Below are 18,966 nucleotides of genomic sequence, written 5' to 3'. Positions count from 1 at the left end.
AGATACAGGTTATATATGTGCAATTATGTAAAACATTTCCATATTAGCCATTTTGTACACAAAGCCTTGAATAAAAGAAAGAAAATGAAAAATAGCATGCATCAGTTCTTTCTCTTGAGGCAGATAGTATGGTTCATCATTAGTCCTTTGAGATTGTCACTTAGATCATTGTATTGCTGAGAATAGCTAAATCATTCACAGTCCTTCATTGAATAGTGTTGCCGTTACTGTGTACAACATTCTCCTGGTTCTGTTCACTTCACTGTGCATTAGTTCATGGAAGTCTTTCCAGGTTTTTCTAAAATCATCCTGCTTGTCGTTTCTTTTTTTATTATTAACTAATTAATTTTTAGTTTTCAACATTCACTTCCATAAGCTTTTGAGTTTTAGATTTTCTCCATATCCCTTCCCCACCCCCCCAAAGATGGCATGCAATCTGATATAGGCTGTACACATACATTCTTATTAAATGTATTTTCACATTAGTTATGTTGTAAAGAAGAATTAGAATGAATGGAAGGAACCACAAGAAAGAAAAACAAACAAACAAAACAAAAGAGAGAGCAAATAGCCTGCTTCGATCTACATTCAGACTCCATAGTTCTTTCTGGATGTGGTTCTGCTTGTCATTTCTTATAGTGCAATAATATTCCATTACAATCATATGCCACGGCTTGCTTAGCCATTCCCCAGTTGACGGGGATCCCTTTGATTTCTAGTTCTTAGCCATCACAAAAAAAGACTGCTTTAAATATTTTGGTTCAAATTAGGTCCTTTTCCTCTTTGGTGGATGTCTTTGGGATACAATAGCATTGCTGGATCAAAGGGACTGTGGAAGTATGCTTACAGTCTTCTCATTCATTAAGAGGCCAGCCATTTGCTTCCAACTTTTTTTTTTTAATTTCTTTATTTATTTTTAGTTTACCACACACGGTTCTACATGGTTTTGAGTTCCAGTTTTTCTCCCCTCCCTCCCCCCTCCCTTCCCAAGACGGCATGAAATCTCATATAACTGTCATGTCTAACTTCGCATTGAATTAATTTATGCACTAGTCAAGTCGTGGAGAAGAATTTTGACCAATGGAATGAATCATGAGAAAGAAGAAACAGAACCAAAAAAAAAAACCCAAAAACAAAAAAAGAAGCAAAAAAGGCGAGCATGTAGTGCGCCTCAATCTGTATTCAAACTTCGCAGTTCTTTCTCTGGATGAAGATAGCATTCTCCATCGTGAGTCCCCTGGAGTTGTCCTTGCCCACATCCAGAAAGAACTATGGAGTCTGAATGTAGATCGAAGCAGTATGTCAGGGTTGGTCCTCACGGAATCCATATATCTGTGGCTGTGCACAACGTTCTCCTGGCTCTGCTCCGCTCACTCAGCATTATGTCGTGTAGGTTTTTCCAGGGTGTTATGAAGTCTGCATCATCCCCATTTCTTATGGCACAATAGTATTCCATCACCTTCATATACCACAGCTTGTTCAGCCATTCCCCAATTGATGGGCATCCCTTTGATTTCCAATTCTTAGCTACCACAAAAAGAGCTGCTATAAATATTTTTGTACATATGGGTCCTTTTCCCGCTTGTGTGATTTCTTTGGGATACAACCCTAGAAGTGGTATTGCTGGGTCAAAGGGTATGAACATTCCTGTGGCCCTCTGGGCGTAGTTCCAAACTGCTCTCCAAAATGGCTGGATCAGCTCACAACTCCACCAGCAATGCAACAATGTTCCAATTTCCCCACATCCTTTCCAGCATTTATCATTTTCCTGTTTTGTTATTTTAGCCAATCTGACAGGAGAGATGTGGTATCTAAGAGTTGTTTTGATTTGCATTTCTCTAATCAGTAGTGATCCAGAGCATTTTTTCATATGCCTGTAGATAGCTTTAATTTCTTCCTGCTTCCAACTTTTGAAGAGGTAGCAGGGTTTTTATTTCAAGTTGCTCTTCCACCTGAGAACTCAATTGATGGTATTAATTTCCATGATATCCTTGTTCTTTAGTCACTAAAGAATAAGAATCTGCAAATGGAAAGGGCGAAAGGGCACGTATTTTGTGACATTACCTCTTGGGAACCTTGGCCAGAGGTTGTGATTATTTTTGCAACAGAGAAAGCTCCCTGGAGTTATTTATCAATACTGATGTTAACTCTTCATTTGTGTATTTCTCATACCTTCTTATATTAAATCCTTTTCCTGATGCCTAAGAGTTTCTCAAGCCTTTACCTTTGGCTTTCTCCTCCCCTTGCTATTTTCTTTCTTGATGATCTCATCAATATCTACAACATCATTCACTTCTAAATCTTTGACTCCCATTGCTATGTCTTTAACCCTGACCTTTCCTTTGAGCTCCAGACTTTCACTTTTGACTGTCTGTTGAATAGCTTGACCTACATGTGCTACTGACACCTTAAACTCAACATACTCAAATGAAAGTCATCTCCACCAACTTCCACCTCTTCTTGTCTTCCCTCTTTGGTAATGATATCAATAACCTCCCAGTCACCAAGGTTCACAGCCTTGGATTTGTCTCTCCTAACACCTCCACACCTCCCACACCCATGTCACCAAATTTCACGAGTTCTACCTTCAAAATGATTCTCTTTCTCTCCTTCTTTCCCATTCTTATTTCAACTTCTACTCTACTTCAGGTTATCATTGGCTCTCGTTTGGACCATTTCACTATCCTTGTGACTGATTCCCTTGCCTTTTGTTCCTCTGGTCTTCCCTATGTGTATTGCCAGATCAGTCATCCTAAACAAAACTATCATTGTGTGGCTCTCATGTTTGTTTCTTCATGGCTTCCTCTTATCAATCAAGTAAAGCCAATACTCCTTAGCATGGGGTTCATTTATCTATCAACTCCTTTCATGCACTCTCTGCTGTTACAGAACTGTATTGCTTTTCTTCGGCTTACTCTTTTATCTCCTTCCCTTCTAGTCTGTCCTTGGGGAATTTCTACCCATCTTTCAAGACCCAGTTGAGTCACCATCACTTCCATTAAGCTTTCCACAATCTCTACCCACTTGACTCCCCCCAAATTTAGATGCCACCTATACATTTTCTCTGCCCCCGTAGACCATTATTTGTACCTCTCTTGTGGCAACCATGGCATTCTACCTGTAACAGAGTTGTTTCCATGTCTTTTCTTCCATACTTACTATAAACTATTTTACTTTAGCGGCTATATCTACACTTTGTATCCCACACAATGTTTAGCACGTAATTGGTGCTCTTTAAATGTTTTTTGAAATATATAGAATTGAAATGTCTAATGTAAGCAACTTTTTTTTTGTTTTAAATTTTTCTAGACCTTATGCACATATCCTCTCGGTCCCTGTATCAGAGACTGCTTATTCTGGCCAGACTCAGTACCAGACACTTCAGCAGTCCCAACCCTATGCTGTCTACCCTCAGGCAACCCAAACTTATGGACTACCTCCTTTTGGTAAGGTATACTATTTAAGCACTCTTTTGGAATATTGATGATAATCCTACAAACTTCCTTCCCAAAACAGCGGGCAGACGTCATAAGGACCTGAGATTGTTCTTTGCTGAGCAACTCCTCTGTTTTCTCTGTGTGTGTGCTAAATGCCCAGTAATCCATGCTGGATGTCAGCGGTGTGTATGATGCACAAGACTTAAAACTGTACCTCAGAAATCTTTCTTGAGAGCCTTGTAAAGCTCGTGTCTAAATTATCAGCCAAAACTTGTGATTTTTTTAAGATCTGTGGGAGAGTAAGAAGGCTAAAATCCCTTAGTATTAGGTAAGGTCCTTGACAGCTTAGACTGTGTCTCTGGAATTTATTTTGTGCAGAATACAGCACCACCCACTTAATAAATATTCTGTGAGGAGGTAAGTAATCATCTCGTCATTGTTGGAACTAGGTTGAGGTCCCTGCCCCCTCCGTGAGTATTATACTGTATTTGACATCAGTTTCCTGCTTTGCTTCTGACTCTTATCAGACGTTTATTGTGCTTAAGTCAAAAGGTACTCTTAATGGGGACAAAAGTCTAAAACTTTCTGTAACAGTAATAATACCAGTAACATTTGTGTGGATTTATTCCATATTTAAGCAGTGAAGCCATCTTTTACCAAAGGTTAAGAGCAACTCAGGTTACACCTAGATTTTTTTTTCAAAATGAGGTTTCCACCTGCCAACAATCAATATGAAAAGCTGTGTTTTGCTGGCTGCCTGGTATTCACCACACATCAAGAATCTAGAATAGTGGTGGCTGCCTTTGGCTTCTACTCTTTGGAGTTTTTAAGGCCAGTTTGGCCTCAGTAGAAAGCACAGTTTTTATCACCCTCAGACTTATTGTTATACCTTCATTTCGGCCAATTGAAGTAGCAACAAATGACTAACAAACACCTAATGACTGTGGCAGTGTTTACTAGGTCAGTGAAGGAGTTTGAGAGTTTTTTCCTTTCTTTTTTAATCCCTCTTATCCCCTGCTTACATTGTCAGTTGTCCATGCTGTCAGCCCATTCCCTGAATCAGATGTAGATCTCTTGAGTATCATTTTTAATGTGTTTTGCTAGCAGCCCGTGTTTGTGTTGAGCATTTACGAAAACATTAAAACAACATTGATAACATCTCTTAAAAATATTCTTTATGATCCACTCATCATATTTGTGAAAATTAAAAAGTAGAGAGAACCTCTGCATATATTGTCAAGGAAACCATCAGAACTCCCTTAATTTTGGTTAGATTGGATGGGGGTGCAGCTTTGCAATAGTGAGGAAGACTGATACTTCATGATACACCTCCTAAAAGGAGCCTAGGGACCATGTCACATCATCCCATCATTATTCATTTGATTTGACTTTAAGTCACATGTGACTGACTGCATTTAGGTTTGTGCTAGATTGGATGGGGGAGCAGCTTTGCAATAGTGAGGGAGACTGGTATTTCATAATATGCCTGCTAAAACGAACCTAGGGACTGTCTCACATCGTCCCATCATTATTCATTTGATTTGACTTTAAGTAATGTGTGACTGACTCTATTTAGGTTTGTGCTAGATTCTTGATGGGAACATAATGTTTGAGGACTGGGACTGTACTGTAGAAGCATCATTTGAAGGGTCTGGGCATGCTAAGCCTGAAGAAGAGAAGATGTAGAAGGGATGTGGTAGCTGCTGTCTGTTCTGTGGAAGAGGACTGAAATTTGTGTCAAAACTCAGCCCTGGGGAAAGTCAGAAAACAGGAAAACTCCCTGACAGTGACAACTGCCCCACAGTGGAAGGGGCTGCTTCTTGAGATGGTGGGAGCACGGAGTGGAGAGCCGTGCAGGGGCAGGGGGAGAACCCTTACAGGAACGTTTTCGTGCAGTGGTTGATGACTACTTTTCAGTTACATCATAGAGCAGGGTCCTGTTCAAGTCTTGGTTTGATTCCTTGGCTTCTGAGCTCCCTTCCTGAGATCCTGTGATTTCCCAGTTGTGTGACCATGGATGAGCAAGTCGTCTAATCTGGCTGAGCCTCCCTTTTGTCATCTGTAAATGGATGATAATGAAACTTCTACCTATCAGAGTTATTGCAGGGAAAGACCTTTGTAAATCACAGTGATCTTCGGAAGTGTAAATTGCAGCTTAATTATTATGTAGATGTGCTCTGTCTCTGCTGATTTTCTTATTATCGTGGGACTTTCTGTAGTATTTATAGGAGAATTCGTATTGGGGTGTTTATATAACTTTAATGATATCCCCTGAATAATGCTTTGCATGTTCTTAAAAATGTGTATACTTCTAAGCAACACTTAACTTATTTTTGGTTTGTTTTCAAATTGCAGTTCTCAATTCATTCTTTCTTTGCTAGACATTCACAGGACTGTAAAATATACTCTGCTTGTCTGAAACATCGATAACGGCCATAGGTACTTGAAAATGCCCCTATTATTGATCACCATAGAGAGTAGTCATCTATGTTCAGTGATGGGTCTAAAATGGAGAAGCTTCTCTCTTGGAGGTGGTAGTTAGATGATCTCTTTTGAAGGAGATGCGAAAGGCTGTCCTCTTCTCTGATGTGGGGGAGCAGGAGATAAGGGACGGTGCTTTTCAGTTTCACATGAGGGATATGCGAAGAAGGGGGGCCGGATTTTTCTCATGCCCTTACTGGTTACCTACCACCGTTTTACTTTTTCTTAAAGTACTTAGTTGTTAAATAACAGCTCACCTCAAGATCTACTGTGCCAACAGAGACAAAGTGGGATCACTTGCCCCATGTTTTTCAGCATCAAAGTATTCTTCAGCTATTAACTAAACTAATCTTCACTAAGGATCTATTTTAGTGATGTTACATTGTGTTGGAGGGGGGGTGATGGTGGGGTGTTGGTGGTTAGGAAGGACCACTGTTGTGCTGCCTAGGAGCTCACTGGCTACCTATAACAAGCCTTTGTTTTCCAAGGAGCTTCCAGACATTGGTTCGAGGATTTGCCAGTTTTTTAGCATGTTAGTAAGGAATGTACAAAATAAAGTTTTGGAGACAATATGGTGTTAGTGCACGCTGCATAAGACCACGAGTTGGAAGGACCTGGGTTCCAATTCTGCCCCCTCCACTGTGTAAGTCACTCTGCCCGTCCCTAGCCTTGGCTTCCTTATCTGTAAAATGAGGATAATGCACTAGATGATTTTGAAGTTCTAACATGCTCTGATCTTCACATGAATATCTTTATACAACTATTGCTGAGCCTCATCAATAGAGCAAGATGACAAGCATAAGTAATGGAATGTCACAGTAACCGAAGGGTGTAGCAGGGCCGGAGTATCGCAGAAATACTCCAGAAAGGCATAGAGAGGCTCTTCTAATCTACCTTGGGGTGCTTTTCCTTAGCCTTCCCAAGTAAATTAACTCAGAGAATCAGCACAGAAGAGAATTTGACGTCACTTGCTGGTGTCCTCATAACTTGGATGCCACAGTTAATGAGCCTTCATTGTTTTCCTCATTGAAATTCCCAGGGCTTCCTTTACGTCTCACAGTTGTGTTAAACAGATCTGACCACAAGCTTTCCAAAGTAGCTGCAAGGTGTGTTTGACTGACTGAGTGCCAAGATTAGGTGAAAACTTCTGACTCAAGGCAATTAAGTGTATTCCATTGTTAGCAAATCCTCTTTGGTTTAGGGGTGCTTAGACTAAATTAATACTGAAATTTAAGGGAAGAGAAGAGAATAAGCATTTATCTAGTGCATACTGTGTGCCAGGCACTATTTTAAATACTTTACAAATATCTCATTTGATCCTCACCGCAGCACCTCAAAGGGAATGCTGTTATCTTATTTTACACATGGGGAAACTGAGGCAGACAGGTTAAGTGACTTGCCCAGCTAGTAAAATACAGCTAGTGAGTGTCTAGGAGTTCCAGTGCTCTATCCATTGTGCCACCTTGCTGCCTCACTAGTGTGGCCTCGACCCTCATTTCACATTTCTTATTCACAAACCTGCTCTGAACTACATCTTGGAATGCTAATGACTTTTCAGACAAACTCAACCATCAAAAATAATTCTTAGGAAAAAGCATCAAAGCCTGTGAGCTTTAGAAAGAGTAATAGCAAAGTCGATGCCCAGCAGCTAATTGGAGAACCAGTGATGACCCCTACCAGCTTTTTTACCCTTTTGGAAAGAAATGGTTCTTGATCTGGTTTCCTAGACCACAGATTACTTCAGTATTTCAAATGATCTGTGATTTTATCTGTTAGCATTCCCCAGTTTGACACAAAACACAGCCCCTCCAAACCTTGGTAGATGATCTCCCATGGGTTTCAGCGACCATAACTGATGACCAACTTTGGGGTAAGAACCATTTGTGAACTCCCTGGATTGAGCCATTCCTGAGGTTGCAAAGATAGTCATTGCTAGGCTTGTACTCAAAGCTTTTCCAGCTAGGTAGGAGCTTATACTCCACTGACCTAGTCTTTGAGACTCCAGGATTACCTCCACACCTTATTGAGGCTTCAGAGGATTATGCTGGGGAGTGGGGCTGCTGGCCACATTAAGAAGTAACAGCTGTTGCAAGTGAAGAGATGAAAGAAGCAGATACACAATTGTAAAATGTACCAGACTGGAGCTCTTGAATGGAAGGGCAGGCGGGTTCTACACATACAGCAGCATCTGAGACTATCACTTTATTACAGGACAGTCATTGTTTGTGCTGAGTACTCTGGAAGGGGCCTAATTCTGTTCAAAGTACTTTTTAAGAAGGCACAGAGACGTATATGATGTATTTTAGAATGATCTCCACCCCCAAGTGGGTAAAAGATAGGTTTTTACATTTGCCCAAAGGAGTAAGTGATTTTTGTAGAAACCTGATGCATATGTGAATCTCCTTGGGCAGTGACCAATAAATGAGGTATCCTTGGTAACTGAGATTAAAAATTCTCTTGTGCAGAACCCAGCATGAAGTCCAAAATAATTAGGGTCTAATAGCCTCTCTGGACCATGGAGCTATGCTCCATCTTGGCCTTTACTTCCCCTTTGAACACTGATAAATTTCCCTAGAGAGTTGGAATGAGCCTATGTGGCCATTTCAGGCTGTTGGCTTCAGCAAGATAATGTCATCTGTGTCCTTTCTTGCCTCATTCTATGTACGTTTATTTGTTAGTTGAATATAATTTACTTTAGGAGGATCAGCAATTTTCTCTTACAAGCAGCTTTAACTCTGTTCTGTGACATAGACCAACTGGCTGACGTTTTCAGGCAACAAACCTGCCTTTGGTCCTGGTATCTCATTTGTAATTGGTCCAATTTATCTGATTCAGGTGCATTGTGGCCAGGTATGAAACCTGAAAGTGGTTTAATTCAGACTCCAGCTCCAAGTCAACACAGTGTTCTTACCTGCACTACAGGGCTAACTACAGGCCAGCCAAGCCCAGCACATTACTCTTATCCCATTCAAGGTAAAGAGGCATGGTTTTGTTGTTTTTGTTTTGTTTTGTTTTTTACGTCTACGTATTTCTCCAGATGGTCGGGGAAGCTCTGCGTCCCTAATCAAAACGAAAGGGGTGCGATGTGAATTTATGCATGCTCTCTGTGTTTGGTGAGCCAAGGCAGACACCAGTCCCTGCCTACCCAAATAGCACTGTAGCTTAGCTCTTGGAATGTCAGTTGTACCATGCATCCTGCTTTTGGGCTTGTGAGCTGCTACAGTAGAGCTAAAAGCATGCTCGTGTGCATGTTGGTGTGTAGAAAGGCTAAAAACAGGGTCTTAGCAGTGCTGCAAGCTAGTATGAAGAGTGTACTTTGATCTGGAACTTGGTGAGGTTGTTTGTGTGAAAGGTTTCCCTGGGGAGACAGAAGGTATGGAATGTTTTGTGGTTTATAACCAGGATTGGGCTGGTATATGTTTTAACAACTGTCTCCCTGGGGAAGAGGGGGTGAATATTGTGTGCACGATAAACTTTAAGTTCATTTTGTATTCTTAACGTGGCCTGATTTGTAGCATTTGCCAATTTATGAAATGTCAGTGCTCTAACTGAAAGTTTAATAGTGGCTCTTCCAAGCCAAGGTGAGCTGGTTCTGGCACACTATTTACAATCACTACCACCGTAGTATGTTACACTCATTGCTTGGTGCCCACATTCCAGTGAGAGGATAGTTGCAGCCTGGTTTAACGGGAAAGGATGTTAGATTAGGAGCTGGGAAACCCAGGTCAGCCATTCACTAGCTTTGTGCTTCTGACAACATCCTTAGCCTCCCTGGGCCTCAGTGTCATTGTGTGGAAAGTGAAGGAGTTGTATTAGATGAAGACTAGGTGAGTTCCTAGCACCAGGATTTGCCTCAAAATGTCATCAGAGGGCTTGGTAGTTTCAGGGCAGGTTTATTGCAGACTCTCAGCAGGTCACTCCCTTCCTCCTTCAGTGGCTCCCCATTGCCTCCAAATTGCTCCTCCGTATTTAAGTTTATTATCTTCAGGACTAGAATGGAAGTCCACAGCAGTGCTTGGCCTTGGCCCTGTGGGAGGATCATGGATCAACTCAGGCTTTGACTACTCCCTTGGCTTGAGGGGAAAAGGAAGAGTGGCCAGGAGGTTAGGAAAGGTTACTTCAGAGCCCCTCCTAGGAGAGGATCTTTCCCCAGGTCCTCTATTTAATAGATCTTTGAGGATGCTGATTTGGTGCTGAACGGTGAGTTAGGAACCAGCTGTGCCTTCTTCTCTCACCTATTTCTGTTTACTTTTATTTTGCAACCTGAAAATTTCATCTGGCTCTTAAATTGGGGAGCTACTAAAACAAGTACGTTGAGCCCCAGTGCAACGAAACATTTTGCTCGGATGCCCAAGACATCTTAAACAGTTTATGCTTCATTTCCTCACTACCCTGGCTTACTTCCGTAATTTCTTAAGGAAAAAAAAATGGAAAGATAATTTGAAAAAATTCCTTCAGATTTATTAGGACAGAAGATGAAGGAAATAAAAAGAGGATTGTTAAATTAATAGCAGATTGTGGGATATGACAGAGACCATCTGTCACTTGAGGATTAACTTAACCAAGTTATAAGGGGTTCATCATCATCTTGGCAACAGAGTGATCAATTGTGGTTTTTGGCCACACTTCTGACCGTCAGCCCAAGTGGCTGAATGAGTAGCAATCTCCATTGGTGGAAGAAGTATCCCCTCTCAAAGAAATACTACATCGCTGAAGTAAGGAGAAGCATATGTTGGTGATAAACCTCAATGTTCTCTTTACTACTGGAAGATTTTAAGTTGAGAGATTGAACAGGATAGTATTAATTTGGCCTATTTCGATTTTGTACAAAAGGCACTTAATTTCTAACATCCCTAATTTGCCCCAAATGAGCAGGAATTAAGTTAGTCCTGTGCAGCGAAACTTATCTGTTACAGCAGGCTAGTGCTCTGATTCACCCTCCACACAGCTGCTGAAGTGATTCACGCATTCCTTATCCTCCAGTAGCTCACTGCTGCTGTTTGGTCTGCTACTCTTCTGTTTGCATTTTAAAGCCCACCCCAGTCTTGCCCCACCCTCTTTTTCCAGTCCAATTTGTGTCATACATTTTCTCTCACCTTATATACCCTGGTCTACTTGCTGTCCTTCACATACAACGCTCTGTCTTATGTCCCAGTCGCCTTTGCACAAGCTTCTGTTCGCAAGGCTTGGAATGCCCTGCCTCCTTACCTCTACCTCTTGACATGCCTGGTTTCCTTCAAAACTCAGCTCAGTCACCAATGTTCAACAACGTGAGACCTTTCCTGATCCCATCCCTCTCTCCAGCTACCCAGACCCTCCTCTCAGAAGTGCCTTGTACTTATTTTACATATACTGGTTATCTCCCCTAGTGGGACAACAAGCTTCTTGAAGAAAGGACCTGTTTCCTTTTTGTCATTGTATCTCCAGCACCCTAGTGTAGTGCCTGACACAGAATAGGCGATTCATAAAGGCTTGTGGATTGCTTCCGTTTGGGGACCCCATCTAGTCTTTGCATTTCTGCTTTGCCAGAGGGAATTAACGTCTGTCTCTCTGAACCAATACATTGAAGACTATTGCTTCTTGCTCCTGAAGTTAAGCCTTGGAGAATAGTAACTTTTCCTGTTCTTGAGATGCCTTGAACATTCCACTCAGCTTTTTCCTCCACTACTTTGTTATATGTTCTTATAACCAAAGGAGTCCCCTGGCCAAACTATTTGTAGAGAATGGGTGGTTCAGCTATCATTCCTGTCATCTAGTCCGACCAACCATACTGGGGATTTCTTTTTTCACTGAGGAATCGCCTCTTTCACTGGGATAAGACTCATGATTTCATGGAATGTGGTTGATGATTAAATCTAAACTGTTGTCTCTGTCCTGTGAAATTAGCTAGTTGGGAATGTTGCCTATTACTGTGGGAACTCCTGCTTGGAGAAATAAGGTGTTACTCACTTCTCAAAATTTCACTCATCTTTGTATTCCCAGCAAATGGAGAGTGTTCTGTTACAGTTGGGATTTGTTCAAGCTTACCATTTGGAATTCTTTCTGTTCCTAACCACCACCTCTTTAATTTTCAGGATAGCTAGCAAAGTATTTTGGGAGGACATGGTTACTTAGCGCTGATGTTTAAAGTGTGGCGTATGATTATTAAGGTTAAATTTTTTTACATGTATTTGTTTGATTGCTGATGTTGCTCATATCCCAGGTCTGCCATAAGGCTCAGGCGATTTCACTTTCTCTCTCTGCCTCAGTTTCCTAATCTATAAAATTAAGTACCTGGCCTCTATGTTCCTTTCAGTAACTCATGAGATCCAAGGATAATTGACCCAGAGCTGGGAGGAACTTTACACACTGTGCATTGGAACCCCTCAGATGAGATGAAGTGACTCACTCAGAGTCCAGTAAATAAACAGAATCTAGATTCAAATCCATATCTTCTGATGCCAGGATTGGTGCCCCTTTCACAATACTAAGTTTGCCCCTTTCAATTCTAAAGTTCCATGATTCTGTGCATAGAAGAGTCATTGACTACCACTAACTTCCTAGCAGGCCCCTGTATTTTGTACCTCAGAAGTTTTCACTGCTATGTTGTAGCCAGAAACTCCTCCAAACTTACAAGGCAGTCTCACTAATTTGATTCTAGCTGAATACCTGGCTTAATCTTCACTTAGCTTATCAGTTAACTGGGGAACAGAAAGAGAAAACACGAGTGCCTGTCAAGATACATTGGAGTTTCCCTGTGTCCTTTCCATTCCCCAGTTTGAGTTCACTGGCCTGTAAACCACTGAGAAAATGAGGCCAAGTTAGTGTCCTTCCTTGCTAGATTCCATCTTGTGTTCGTGCTTCCCCATTCTCATGCAGCTGAGAAGCAGAAAGGCTTTAATTAGGACCTTAATAGGAGTGGCAGGCCCGCTTCTTGCGGGCATCATCTTGGCTGAGATGCTATAGTCAAGGCACGATTAGATATGAAGCCACTTCGAGGGAATGTATTAGATGGTTCAAGTATAAGTCTGTTCATTTTCATTTATAAGAAAAAAGAAAAGCCAAACCAACCTAAGAGATACATGGTTGGACCTATAGTATGCCCATACAGAACTATGGCCTGTGTTGGGTCCCAGTAACCAAAGCAGGGAAGCACAACTGAGAGCACTTGGATGAAGATGAATGCAGGGAGAAACAAGCTCTTGGTCATGGCATTGTGATACAGATTGCTTGGATATAAGGAAGAATAGATGAGGTATTAGGCAGGCTTCCCAAACTGGGAGACCATATGTTTCAACAATTCGGCTAGCAGCTGTTGTGGGGGTGAAAGCCCAACAACAAGAACACTACCAGCGCACTGCAAAGGCACAGGTTCTTTTGATCTGCTTAACTAAGGAAAGCTATGTGAAGGGGTTGACAAGCTTACTTTAATTCAGCATACAGATATCATTCACTTAGTTCAGGGGAAAAAGCCAGCACCCTGAACTTCAGAACAAAATACAAACAAATGCCAAACATCAACAGACAGACCCTGTCTGATTCAAATCCCAATACATAGTTACCAGAGTTCAACAAAGTCTCAGCATCCGGGTTACAAGCTGGAGGGCCCTTAGCTACAGCTGCTGGGGTCTCTGCATCAGCACCATCACGAGTGAGAGCCCTCGGCAAATTACGAACAGACAGATCCAATACAATTCATAGTTACCAACATCTAGGTTCAGCCCGGGAGCTCAGAACAAGGACTGGCCCAGAGTCACACGCGCCACCGCTGCTGTGGGAAAGAGCTCCAAGGAAGAGAAGGCCAACCCCTGGTTTTATATCTTTTTCAGCGTCAGCCTCTTGTCACAAAGAGGCGACTTAAACCCATGTGGTCTAAGAGCCTCTGATGTCCCAAACCTATCACTCAAACTCATTTGTAAACTAGGCCCTCCCTTGAGTTAGCCCCACCTTGGGCCCCACCTTAGTTACCAATCCACACCCACATAGGTTTTATACCTAATAGGGGTTTGGGCCTGGGGCTTAGCACCTAGTAAGGCTCAATGAAATGCACTGAATTACTCAAAGGAAACAAACCAAACTCTTCAAGGGCACTTATTGAACTAAGTGCTAAGAGCCCATTTTGCTTACCAACACTCCATATCATGTGAAAAGAGACTGGAAGAACTGAGAAAGTGTAGTCTATAGAAGAGAAGACCGGAGGTGAGGGGAAGTTGATAGTATTCAAGATTTTGGATTGCTATCTTATGGTGGGGGAAAAAAAGATTAAACTTGTTTTACTTGACCCTGAGAAAAGATCTAGGAGCAAAAGGTAAAAGCTATAGAGAGGCAAATTGGGGTTTAATATAAGGAAAAACTTTCTAGCATTTCAAGTTACATATAGAGGACCTGAGTTCAAATCCAGCCTTAGACACTTACTAGGTGTGAGACCCTGGGAAAGTCACTTCACCCTGTTTGCCTCAGTTTCCTCATCTGTAAAATGAGCTGGAGAAGAACTGGCAAACCATTCCAGTATCTTTGCCAAGAAAACCTCAAAGGGGTCACAAAGAGTTGGGCATAACTAATTGACTAAATAGCAATAAAAAACAAAACTAGAATGGGGCTGCTTCTGAATTTTCCTCCTTTCAAAATATATTAAGCACGTTATTAAAAAATAAAATTAGGGTCTTTCTAAGGTTCTGGGCTATTTCTTTATCCTCCATATAGGTTATATAGGTCATTAAGGTCTTTTATGTCCATAAAGGTCTTGTGTGGTCATTAAGGTCTTGTATGGGCAGCTAGATAGATAGTGTGCCAGGACTAGAGTCAGAAAGACTCATCTCCCTGAGTTCAAATCTGTCCTCAGACACTAGCTGTGTGACTCTGGGCAAGTCACTTAAGCCTGTTTGCCTCAGTTTCGTCGTCTGTAAAATGAGCTGGAGAAGGAAATGGCGAACGGCTCCTGTATCTCTACCAGGAAAACCCCAAATGGGGTCACGAAGAGTCGGACACAACTGAAAAAAAACAACTAAACAAAAAAAGTCAGTAAAAGGGCTCCAGGAACTGACTCCCTAGTCCTCAGCACTATGAGAAATTCATGAGAGTGACTTCATTATATGACCTTTGGCAAGTCATATTCTTTGTGCCTCATTTTCTTAGTTAACTGTGGGTATTACTATCAAATCTTATTAACATGTCTAACTGTATAACCTTGTTCACTTTCAGTTCACTTCAGGTAATCGTGTTGACTTCTTTGTAGGACACTTTAGGGACAGAATTGGACATTTATCATTCTTACTTTTCAGTGCTTGAGGTTTTTGTTATCTCTTCATCTGCCCTCTTGTTTTTTTTGGAAATTTTCTTTAGGATTGCTCCTTCTGCCCTGTACCATGACTATCAAAAAGTGGGCCTCAACTTTTTGGTTGGGAAACCTTTTGGTGTATGTAACAAGTCTGAGTTGGGACTCATTGTGATGCTTTTATGAAAAAGAGGGAGAAAAGGTAGAAGCTAGCATCTCTAAGGTACTGGAGTCATAACCTGGGAAGCACATGGAGGTGAACTCTAGGCAGATACCAAGTTACCTTGGCTCACCTTTTCTCAACAATTGCCCTTGGAGCTGTGCTGAGTTCTCTGGAGACCATTCAGTTAATTCCCAAGCCAAAGGACTTTGTGAGATATGATTCGTGCAGTAGTGTGGACAATGAAGAAAATTTCCTGGCATATGTCAGCATGCCTCAGCAACTTATAGACAGTCCCTCTTGGAACCAGAAGAGTCATCTTTTCTGCATTTCTCTGGGTTTATTGGCAAGTTCCTTCATACCAGGTCAGGGTAGGTGTTGCCCTCTTTCTAGCTCTGACCCTGGAGACATGCTTGGTGAAAGTACAACATACTTAGCCCACCTCAGACCTGCCCCATTACACTCCAGCCATCATGCCTCCATACCTCCCCTCTCCTGTCCTGTTTTCTGCATCATGGGCTGGGAACAGTAAACAAATCAGCAGTACTATTCCTCTGTCAATCCATTGTCTAGTGACTCCACTCACCAGACCTATGATGAAAGAGACTGGAAAACATCCCTCTTCCATCACAACTCTCCCATTTGTGTTTTCTCCTGTTGGAATGTAAGCTCCTTGTGGGCAGGGACTGGTTTTTCATATTGTATGCCTCCTACTGCTATCCGTATTAAATTCCTGGCTTATCACTTTGCCCAGCCCGTAGTAAGCACTGATTAAATGTTTTTCATTCATTTATTCATTCTTTCATTGTCGGTTAAGCTGAATAGATTCCAGTAATCATGTTTAAGCTGTAATTTCAAGTTATTCCAACAAAGATTTATTAAGGGCCTATTACATGCAAGGAAGATATTGTGTCTTAGTAGGACAGTGTCCAATCCACAGTAATTATTTCACTCTAGGAATTCGGGGATTTGGGGACCATGGAACCAAACAGCCCTTACACACGGATTTATCACAGCAATTTTTCTGAGTTTCTAATGGCCTCCCTTAGTAGGTCATATTACAGGTAATTCATCCTCCAGCAGGCAGAGACGATGGGCTGGAGTGATGGGGTTACATGTGTGTTTAACTTGTGCCATTGTTCTCATGAGTATACATTGTGTGTGCTGCCTTGGAGCTTGAGTTTTAAGTAGAGAGCTTCCTGAGCCAGGAACAGTTTAGGGTCTTCTGTTTATAATCGGATGTCTGGTCTGGTTTGAGAAGCAGAGTACGGAAACAAAGCTTACCTGCCTCTGATCCTGATAGTATTGAACCTACTGCGTCCTTCTTTTGCCAAAGTGTGTAGCCTGCTCCCTGTTGCCCTACACACTTAATGCATTTGCAGCCTCTTCTGGCCTTTCCAAGCTGCATAATCATATGCTAATATCTTTTGACACTCTGAATCTTGCAGCTTCAAGTACCAATGCCAGCCTGATCTCCTCTTCATCCACAATTGCCAATATTCCAGCATCAGCAGTTGCCAGCATCTCAAACCAGGTAATTGGTTATCTCCGTTCCTATTCACTAATCCAGGGTACCTTTCTTCTCCACTCACTCTTTCCCTTCTGCCTTTGGATATATACTTATTCCCACTCAAGCCCCAAATCTTGGAGACGCCCTCTTCCTGCCCCCCCCCAAATACCTGTAGTTGTGTAGCTGTGGGGAGCATCCCTGATTGTCAGCAGCTCCAAGGTCCTGCTATCCCCTCCCTGCTCATCTACTCTCACAGAGCTACCTCCTTTATCTCACCTTCCTTTCCTAGCCACACTTAGTGTGTTGCTCTATAGCCACCATTGCTGTTACCCAGACCTGCCTTACCTCCCACTGATGTACTGAGTTCATTCTCTCGGAAGTTGACAGTGGTCCTCTTGGCTTCTCTGCAGCATTTGATGCTATTGGCCCTGTCCATCCCCTGCCACCCAGTCTGCCTTGAAATGCCTCCCTCAATATGTGTGACCCCATTCCACCCTTGTTCTTTTCCTACCTTTTTGAATGTACCTTTTTCCTGCTACTGGTTCCTCATTCCTTTCTTAGATCCTTAGAGCTTCAGTTCTTAGACCTGTGCACTTCTATGTTCTTGTGCCAACCTTTGGGATTCAAATATGAAATGGTTCCTGCTCTCAGGGAGCTTCTTTCTATCAAGGAACACAACGTGTACATATATAATTACATGTAGGGTGGATGCAAAATAAAGCCAAACTAGTTTGAGCAGGAGCAGGCCCTTAGCGGTGGAGGAAGGAGATCAGGAAAGGCTTCTTATACCTTTGCAACTGCAACTCTCCTCTGTACAGAAGACACCACCCCCCCAAATCTCTAGCCTTTACCTCTCTCCCAACCTGTAGTCTCACATTTCTACCAGTCAGTCAGTAAGCATTTATTAAGCTCCTTCTGTGTGCTAGGCATTGTGCGAAGGACTGAGGATACAGAGAAAGGTCACAAACCTGATCTCACAGTCTAATGGGGGATGGAGTGTACAAACAACTATGAACAAACACACTCCCTAAAGGAACAGTTGGAGATAATGAACAGAGGGAAGGCACTAACATTAAGGGGATTGGGAAAGGCTTCCTGTAGAAGGTAGCATTTCAGCTGAGACTTAGAGAAAGCCAGGAGGCCAAGGGGAGGAGGACGATGCATTCCTGGCATGGGGGACAGCCAGTGAAAATGCCTGCCTAGAGTGAAGGAACAGCCAGGGGACCAGTGTCTTACCAGCTATTTTCACTGTAGTGACCTGCCAGCACTTCAGATTCAGTGTTTATTCCAGCCTCTGTATCTCTCTCTTGCCCCATTATTCTCCACCTTGCACATGTCTCAAACAAAAGTTATCCTTGACTCCTCTCAGATCTGTGCCTAAGACCTGTTCATTTGCAAGTCTTATCAGTGGTCACTCAGGAGTGCTTCTCTGTTCATCGTGTCCTCTTCCATTTCTGATGCCTCTACATGACCCTGGTTGAATTGAGTACCTGCAGGTCGTCATACATAATGGGGAGATTGCTGGGCCAGGATTTAGAAGAACATTAGTGCAGATGCCCCCCTTTGCTAACTGGGACCCTAAGCAAATCACTGGACTCCTCTGACCCTCAGTTTCCTCATCTAGTCTCTCTCCCTCTCCTGATCATTCCTACACACACCAATAGATGAATCTTCTGAAAGCACTGCTCTCTTCGTTATCTCTCCCTTAATGCCTTGCCTACAGGATCAGGTCCTGACCCCTCAAGCATTAAAGGCCTGCCACAGGCCAGCCCCCTCTGGGCTCTTGGTAGATAAAGCAGGCTTATCTACTCACTTTTCAGAAATGAACCAAGTGAGCACTCCTCTTCAGTTTCTGGGTCTACACATTTGCTGGTGGTCCTCCCCCACATCCTCCTCTCTGCACAACTCACCCTCCTCATCTCTTAAGGCCCAGTTCAAGTTTATTGCCTCTCTGAAGCCTTCCTGGGCCATTCCAGCCTACCATGATATTTTCCCTTCCGCACACATTCTGATAGCCCTTACTGTTTATATATTGTCATGTCTTATTCCCTTTCTTCTCTGTGTGATCCAGCCTGGAAGGGGTCAGGGGGGCCTGTGTCTTATATGTGACTGTACCCCTGCCCCA

At 42.4% G+C, this 18,966-nt stretch overlaps 1 protein-coding gene across 2 annotated transcripts in view; it reads left to right on the top strand.

The window, feature by feature from the left end:
* Nucleotides 1-18,966, top strand: part of EYA3 (EYA transcriptional coactivator and phosphatase 3) — a 122,861-nt gene that overhangs the window by 76,835 nt on the left and 27,060 nt on the right. Inside the window, exons 6-8 of one of the 2 annotated variants that reach the window (XM_036743927.1) lie at nt 3,310-3,446; nt 8,754-8,891; nt 16,780-16,865. In XM_036743927.1, coding sequence (XP_036599822.1) covers nt 3,310-3,446; nt 8,754-8,891; nt 16,780-16,865 — 361 coding nt within the window. The remainder of the gene's footprint in view (nt 1-3,309; nt 3,447-8,753; nt 8,892-16,779; nt 16,866-18,966) is intronic. The other variant, XM_036743928.1, reaches the window with a different exon arrangement.

The sequence above is a fragment of the Trichosurus vulpecula genome, chromosome 2 (assembly GCF_011100635.1).
Source record: "Trichosurus vulpecula isolate mTriVul1 chromosome 2, mTriVul1.pri, whole genome shotgun sequence".
Lineage (NCBI taxonomy): Eukaryota > Metazoa > Chordata > Mammalia > Diprotodontia > Phalangeridae > Trichosurus > Trichosurus vulpecula.
This window is presented reverse-complemented; position numbering and strand designations above follow the sequence as displayed.